Genomic DNA, 8,270 nt, shown 5'->3' with positions numbered 1-8,270 from the left:
AATCCAGTCGTCCCAAAATACAACACTAAAGAATTTTTCTTTAAATCGAAGGACAATTATCGAAATTCATACATTTAAGAATCCTAGCAACTTTGTCTATTATTCCTATTGTTTTCAACAGATTGACATAGCGTAGAACAAAACTCACAACCTCTAGAGGCCTAGAGAATATTAATTTTGCTTTTAAAAATCCCCAATTTAATTTTTGGTGTATTAAATATTCGAATTATATTAGTCAATTATGACGATTGATAGCGATTTTAGACAAGGTTTAAAACCCTATTCTTACAAGTGTACAAGTTCTACTAGTAAGTGATAAATAACAGGGAATCGTATCCACAGGAAACGTTGAATAAATACTACGGTCTATATAGTCTAATTTAATTGAGAAATAAATTGAGTGCTTTTGATAAACTAAGAACATAAATTAAATAAGAAAAATAAGGTTGACGGAAATAATAAAATTAGAGAACAATCAAATAAGGAGGGACTTTAGGACAATTGAATCCACCTCTATTAATATGCAAAAATTCTTGGGTGGACCTGGTCCACAATAAATTTATTGTGGACCTTATGGTCTCACGTGCCAATTGCCACAAAACCCAGCCCAGCCCTCTGACTTGTTTCCCAAGCTTACTAATATCTCTTCTGCCACAGCCTACTAACTTATTTCCCAAGCCTTATTTTCGACGCCATTAACAACTTTCCCAGAGCTTCAATTTTCATTTCTCTCCTTCTACTTCTACTCAATTCTAGGGTTTATTTTCAGACTAATCAATCAATTTCTTCAAAATTTATGGAGAATTCTTCTATAAAATCAATTGAAATGGATCTAAATCAAAGTATACAGGACACTATAGAAAACTTTGATATCAATGTCATCGATTTCGATCTGAACGAAGCTGTTGAAGATGAAGAGCAAACTATTATTGAAGCTGAGGATGAGAATGAAGTTCATGAGGAAAATCAACCTCTAATGCAATCTCAAGGTATTATACGATATATTTATATGCAATTAATTTTAGAATGTGATAATTTGAATTGCGATTATGCAATTGTTTGTTTGGAAAATTAAATTAGGCGTTTAGGTATTTTGTTAATTTGATAATGTGAATTAAGCGATTATGCAATGCGATTATGCAACTGTGAATTATGCGATTATGCAACTGTGAATTATGCGATTATGCGTAATTTATGTTGATTGAAAATTACAGGTTTATAGACATGCAAACTCACTTTTAAGTAACATAGTTGCCTTTAATGATAGTATAGTCATCTATTTTTTTAAAACAAATACATGGTAATTATATGATGCTTGTTAAAGCTTTTCTGACATGCAAAGCCACTTTTAAGTAGCATAGTTCCCTTTAGTGATAGTATAGTGATCTATTTTTTTAAAAAATACCAGGTGCAAGTAATAACGATGAGATTAGTGGTTGGTTAGTAGGAGAAACTCGAGCAACACTTGCGGAAATACATGAATTGTATTGTCAACATGCTGCTGCTGTTGGTTTTAGTGTTAGAAAAGCAAAACAAACAAGCAAAGTTGGAACTAAAGATATCATCACCAAAAAGTTCTTTGTATGTTCTGCAGCCGGACTAAGAAATTCTGGTAAAAAGAAGGAAAAAATTCCAGAAGAACTCTTGACAGAAGAGAGTTCTTCAGTTAAAAAAAAAACAAGACAAAGTAGGAGAGTTCCAATAACAAGGACAAACTGTAATGCTTTGATAATAGCAAAATTGAATGAGGAGGGGCAATTTGAGATAGTTCAGCATGTGTTGGTGCACAATCATCCACTCACTAGACCACAATGGAATCATTTCCACCGTTCAGAGCGTGCAATGACTGGAATTAAAGGGCAAGCAATTGAGGCCATGCAAGAATCTGGACTAAGACCTGTGGAATCCTTTAATTACATGTCAAATGAAGCTGGAGGAGAAGATGCTATTGGTCATACAGTGAAAGACCACATGAATTATTGTTATAAACTGAAAATAAAGGCTATTGAAGGAGGAGATTCTCAAGTAGTTTGTGATAAATTACAAGAAGCTTATTCTGAGGACCCTAACTTCTTTTTCAGAGTAAGGTTGGATACAGAAGGAAGGGTTTGTAACTTGTTTTGGAGGGATTCCATGATGCTTGAAGATTACAAAATATATGGGGATGTCACTGTATTTGACACCACTTATAGGACGAATCGTTACAACCTCATTTGCGCACCCTTTGTAGGAATAAATAACCACTGGAAGAACACTATGTTTGCTTGTTCTTTTATTGGTGATGAGACCACGGATTCATTTGTGTGGCTATTTGAGACCTTCAAAAAGGCAATGGGTGGTAAATGTCCTGTCTCACTGTTTACGGACCAAGATGCAGCCATGGCAAAAGCAATACCAAAGGTAATTTCTAATTTTGAAGGAACTTTTTGAATACCACTACATATAAATATGTTTGTACTGAAATTATATTTAGTTACCTCTATTTTAAATGCAGTAACCATTTTTAAAACTCTAGTAACTGTATAAAAATGTGCAGGTATTTCCAAATACTAGACATAGATTATGTCTATGGCACTTGATTCAAAATGCTGTAACAAGATTTGGAGTTTTGAAGAGTGATGATACATTCAAAGCTGCTTTCATGAAATGTTTGAGTGGTTGTATTAATGAAGCTCAGTTTGAAGTATGTTGGGATTCAATGATGACAAAGTACAAACTGAAAAACAATAGTTGGTTCAAAAGGTTATACTCACTGAAGCACAAGTGGTCAACAGCTCTAAGTAAGGACTTTTTCTCCGCGGGAATCTTGTCATCACAGAGAAGTGAGAGCACAAATCATGCAGTGGGATTCAAAGCAAACAAGAAAACAAGTTTGACAGAATTCTACAACATATTTCAGAACACAGTGAAGACTTGGAGAAGGAATGAGGATTTTTATGAGTTCAATAGCATAAAATCAATTCCTACTTCAAGCTATCCAATGTCTGCCTTACTAAAACATGCTGCTGAGGTTTATACACATACATTATTCAGGGACTTTGAAGAAGAATTCAACCTAGCCATTGGATCACAAACTAAACTGCTATTCATTAATGGAGACAAAATGGTTTACCAAGTGTACCTTGAAGGCAGAGATGGCACAACTCAAGCAGTAACTTATGATCCTGTTAACCAAACAATTCAATGTCCATGCAAGAATTTTGAAGAGTCAGGTTGGTTATGCTTCCATAGCCTTAGAATCTTACACATGCATTCTGTTGAAAAAATCCTAGAGCAATACATATCTATCAGGTGGACTAAAGTGGCTAAGGATAAAGTTTGGGAGAGTATTGAGGCAGAGCAAAGGAAGAAGGGGACATTAAACAACTTCACACCCTGGCGGCTACACATGGTGAGGAAGTATTATAGTTTAATCCTTCAGAGCCACAAGTTTGAAAAAGCAAGGAAAGTGTTAGAAGAAAGCTATGCAAAAGATTCAAGTGCAATTGATGAGATTATTTCTGCTATGAAGTCAACTGACAACCATTCTGAGAACACTACAGGTGTAGAAGAAAATTCAGAAGCAACTTCGTCTAATGTGGTTCAAGTACTAGACCCAGATCGTGCAAAAACTAAAGGAGGCCAATCAAATAAAAGGATTCCAGGAAGCTATGACTACATGAAAAAGGGGAAGAGGAGGAAACATAGAGAATTTGGTGCCAAAACACCAAATTTTAATAATAAGTATATGCTTTGATAGTTTTAAGACACCAAATATTAATATTTTTTATCATAGTAACCTGAATTATTACATGGTTACCTTTTATTTGTAATTTCATTCTTGGAAACTTTATATCTTTTAAATACTTATATAGTTTCTTTTTTTTAAGATATAGTGTCTTTTTTTATGATATAGTGTCTTTTATGATTGACATAGTGTCCTTTGTTATAGTATTATGTCTTTTGATTTGATCTTAATTGTAATTATTGCTTTTCAAAGAAACAAGGAATAAAGCACATGAGTACTGTAATACCTTATACACAAACCTTTTTTCTCTAAACTTGTTGTTAATTGGTAGTTTGTGGTCCTACACAGAAGGCTCCTTTTAGTTGTTAAAGCTGTTTCAATGTTTCCTGTGATCAACATATAACAAATCAAGAAATTGAAATGCTTAAATCTTAAATACTGATTATTATAATATAGTATCTTTTATGATTAACATAGTAACCTTTAATTTTGAGGTATATACTTCTTGGAATAGTAATCTTTTTTTACAATATAGTGATCTTTATTTTAATATAGTAATCTTTATATAATACCCTTATATATATTGTTAGTTTATTACCATTAGTTAACATAGTCCATAATTTTGACTTAGTTACCTTTATATTTAGAATAGTAACCTTATTAATAAAATAGTGACTTTATTTTAACATATAGTGACCTATGATAATTACCATTAATTTAAAACATAGTCCTTATACCTTTGACACTATAAAATATTGAAAAGGAAGTAGCCTTTTATTACCAAACAAAGACCTTGTAAATAATATAGTGGTTTTATTTTAACATATAGTGACCTATGGTAATGAAGTGACATATTAAACCAACTAAAGACCTTATAAATGATATAGTGACTTTATTTTAACATATAGTGATCTATGGTAAATGTGACCTTTTTGAACCAAACAATGACCTTATAAATAATATAGTGACTTTATTTTAACATATAGTGACATAAGATAACAGAGATCTTTAATAATTGAATTAAACAAACAATATACCATTTTCATAATATATTGGCAAAAGCTTGTTTACACAAAATGAATATTTTTCCATTCTTCATTCAATAACCTACACAAAAGTTGAATGAATACTAATTAGCTATACATTCTTCAAAGTACTTTGCTTAGTTTAAAAAATTATGATAACAACTAAGTTTAAAAATTAGTTTCACAATGTTAAGCCTTTCCTTTCTGCTTCTTGTCTACAGTCTGCTTCTTCTTATTCTTCCTCTGCTCAATCTCTTTCTTCCTTCTTTCTTCAACCTCTTTTGAAAGATGCTGCCTATCAGGTTTGAATTCAGCCACCTTACCAATTACATTTGATCTAGCTTCATTCATATCAGATAACAGTAAAGATGCAGCAATTTGAACCCGGAGAATCTTCCTATTTGAAGCCTAAAAAAAATATATAATCGATATAAGATATTGTGATATTAATTAAAAGAAATAAAAGAAATAAGTTAAAAGGAATAGAATCATAACTGTTTTTAAAATTTCACATTTAAACTCATCAGCTCCATTGAATAAAAGCATACTCATCATAGTATAAACACCAGAATCTGAATTATCTTTGCTAGATCTCCAATTCAAAGTAGGAAACTCCAAAGCATAGTCAACCATAGCTCCAGATTGAGTAAGTCTTTGATCAAAGAAGGTACTGATCATATCACACTACCAAAAAATCATATAATCAGATCACAGTCACATTTGTCCAAATCCTAATTACTAAAACTCACTGTAAAAACCTTTAGACAAGAATATAGTAAAAATATGGAAGAGTGAGAAAGTAATACCAAGAGACTAGATAACTTTTTGAAGAAGTTACGACCATTCTCATCATAATTCAGATTATCAATAAACTGAATTTTTCCTTGAGTCAAATTCACCACAAATAAGCAATAATGATTGCCACTTAGACAAGGTAAAAATATCTGCAACAAAGATATCATAATTAGCAAAATTATTTTTCTTCCCTCAAATTCTCTTATTTGAAATTATTTTTCTGTACACAGGTTCTTTGAGTAGTTAAGTGTTACATATAGGAGTTAATACATACCAAAACACACATAATTAAGGTCACAAACCAAGCTTGCAACTGTTTACAAGATCAGCCAAAATCAAATCAATAGCTAAAGGGCGAAGAGTTGGATAAGTGCATTTCTAAAATCGTCCCCTTCTATTCATAGAGAATATATCTGAAAGTCATAAAGTATGCCAGTGATGGCACCCACTGATACTCTTCAATTCAAAACCATTCATTCATTCTGAAAATGTCAAACTAAAAATGGCACCCTTTATCAACTGATAATTAAGGTCACAAAAAATTTATAATGTAGACTTTCTAAGAGTATTTTACAATATGCACTCTCATTTAAATAAAGGTAACTACAACATAAAAAAAAGGAACTATATTATCATAGCATCAAAAAAAGAAAGTATTACCAGCTCCACTTCTGACAAATCAAAATCATGAGCTATTTTCATCCACTCCTCCAATTCTTGATATACATTGTCCACTAGTTGTGAATTGTCATCACTGCAGGCAGCTTCTACTATTGTAACCTTCATAACATTTAAACAAATACAAAAATAAGTGAAAAGTAAACACATGTATAAACATTGAAATAATAAAAAAACTCACACTAATTGAAGAACCAAAGTACAATTTTCGAGGTCCATCCTTAACAAATTTCTGATTTTCATTGAGAAGCAACGCCCAGCAATCCAAAATACTACTGCTCATGATTTCAGAAGGCTCTCCTAATGTGTAAAACTCTTGCCTTTGAATCAAATGATTTTCATGAAAGCATACCAATAGTTCACTGTGTCAAAGAATATAAAATAAGAATTAAAAAAGTGTTTCATAAAAAAATAAAAAAATAAAAGAAAAACAATGTAATCAAGTAAAAGCTTACTTACTTAGGAGGCAAATAAGAATCATTGATAATGCAATAGTCAACAATCTCTAAGACTAATGGATCCAATAGCTTCATTTCCTTGTTATTTGACTTCAAAAAGTGTGAAATAACAATAAGCCTTTCATCAGATTTCCAATTTAAAGAAATCGAACACCTGGACCCTCCATTTGTAATAATATTTTCAAAGCCAATCACAGGTAAAGTTCCCCTATTTTCCTCCCTAATTTCCTCCCTCCCTTCATTTGTCTTGTTTTGCTCAAATGCAGAAACTTGATCCAACACCTCGGGCATTTTTGTCACCCAAATAGCAAGTTCAGAGATCTCATCAATCACAGATTGAACTTGAGGATCCAAAAAAAAACGATCATCCTGAGAATCATTAACACCGGTAGCATTTTGAATCTCATTGTGGCGTGAAAGAAGAATCTCCTTTATCTTGTCATTGTAAAAACAAGATATCACATTCATATCTCTTTTCATGAACAAAAATTGTTCATGAACAGGCTGCAAAGAGATTAAAAAAATCATGTATAAATATTGAAATCAAATCCAATAATTCAAAAAAAAAAAAAAAGGAATAAAAGTCAGAAATTCCTTACATCAATAGCAGATGAATGAATCTCCTGATCTGACATAGAACCTGGTGGGAGATTAAACTGTATTGTACCATCATTACCCTCCCTAACATGTTCAACATTTCCCACACTTCCTGCTGTAGTACATACGGGAGCATCCTGTAAATTCAGCTTACGACTAACAGGATACACATCACAGAGCAAAATCCCTGAACCAAAACTTTTCGACAACTTTTCCTTCTTAATTCTGTCCCTAATCAACTCATCATTCCAATGTTGAATTAAGGGTAAAGAAGTACTTAATTCAACATTCCTAAATCTCAACCTATGAAAGTAAATAATCTCCAACATCAAAATACAACCACAACAGTTTTGAATTTCTCCTTTTTGGTAACTTTTAACACCTTCACACAGTTTTTCAAGAACATATTTACACCAATTCAAATTTTTAATTTGTTCAACATCATCAATTGCCTTAGCAATCCTAAGATCAGCAGTTCGGTTAGAAGTAGGAGCCAGAAAAGAGGATACTGCATGCATAACAAAGAGTTGCTTAAACTCATCACCACCTTGATCTAAAGTAGGTATCCTATCCTCTAACAAATTAAGTGGAATTTGGTCATTTTCATCTGCCAACCCAAAATTCAACCTCCAATTATGTTTGAAAACAAAGTCAGGATTACTTTTATTAGCAGATCGAGGTATCTCCTCAACATTATTAGGGTTCAAAGGAAGGCAAAATACGTCATAAACATCATATTCAGTGACCACAAACTCCTTACTATTGTCTATTGAAAACATGCAGCTACCATAGTCAAAACAGTCAATTAGCCACCTATACATACTAGTAGGATTCCTTTTCAATTTCAATGATAACAACCCTCCAAAGCCGATTTCATTCACAGAAAGTTTTTGAGCATCAGTAAAGTTAGACATCAAGTCAACCAATTGCAAAGGCCTACATTTAGTTTTAAATGGTCGCAATCTGCAAAATAGAAATAATAACGCAAAG

At 32.2% G+C, this 8,270-nt stretch overlaps 2 protein-coding genes across 2 annotated transcripts; one reads left to right on the top strand and one right to left on the bottom strand.

The window, feature by feature from the left end:
• The first annotated feature begins 1,913 nt into the window (after positions 1 to 1,913).
• LOC145582063 (protein FAR1-RELATED SEQUENCE 5-like) lies at positions 1,914 to 3,769 on the top strand. Its single transcript, XM_081639095.1, has 2 exons — positions 1,914 to 2,400; positions 2,537 to 3,769. Exons 1-2 carry the CDS (start codon positions 1,918 to 1,920, stop codon positions 3,734 to 3,736), a joined length of 1,683 nt encoding a protein of 560 aa, XP_081495221.1. The 5' UTR covers positions 1,914 to 1,917; the 3' UTR covers positions 3,737 to 3,769.
• A 1,070-nt stretch (positions 3,770 to 4,839) lies between these two features.
• LOC145582062 (uncharacterized) lies at positions 4,840 to 7,534 on the bottom strand. Its single transcript, XM_081639094.1, has 5 exons — positions 6,407 to 7,534; positions 6,208 to 6,327; positions 5,559 to 5,696; positions 5,248 to 5,436; positions 4,840 to 5,160 (listed from the first exon to the last, which is right to left on the bottom strand). Exons 1-5 carry the CDS (start codon positions 6,506 to 6,508, stop codon positions 4,942 to 4,944), a joined length of 768 nt encoding a protein of 255 aa, XP_081495220.1. The 5' UTR covers positions 6,509 to 7,534; the 3' UTR covers positions 4,840 to 4,941.
• Positions 7,535 to 8,270: the final 736 nt, after the last annotated feature.

The sequence above is a fragment of the Chenopodium album genome, chromosome 15 (assembly GCF_948465745.1).
Source record: "Chenopodium album chromosome 15, dcCheAlbu1.1, whole genome shotgun sequence".
Taxonomy (NCBI): Eukaryota; Viridiplantae; Streptophyta; class Magnoliopsida; order Caryophyllales; family Amaranthaceae; genus Chenopodium; species Chenopodium album.
Note: the sequence above shows the minus strand (reverse complement) of the source record. Positions and strands in the feature narration are given on the sequence as shown.

Bases quoted from the DNA above. Each gene is read 5' to 3' on its own strand.
- LOC145582063 (XM_081639095.1), top strand. From the start codon at position 1,918: ATGTCAAATGAAGCTGGAGGAGAAGATGCTATTGGTCATACAGTGAAA. The intron at 2,401-2,536 runs GTAATTTCTAAT...AAAAATGTGCAG, and splicing joins TGGCAAAAGCAATACCAAAG to GTATTTCCAAATACTAGACA.
- LOC145582062 (XM_081639094.1), bottom strand. From the start codon at position 6,508: ATGAGCAGTAGTATTTTGGATTGCTGGGCGTTGCTTCTCAATGAAAAT. The intron at 6,328-6,406 runs GTGAGTTTTTTT...AATGTTATGAAG, and splicing joins ACTTTGGTTCTTCAATTAGT to GTTACAATAGTAGAAGCTGC. The intron at 5,697-6,207 runs GTAATACTTTCT...TCTTTGTTGCAG, and splicing joins ATTTGTCAGAAGTGGAGCTG to ATATTTTTACCTTGTCTAAG.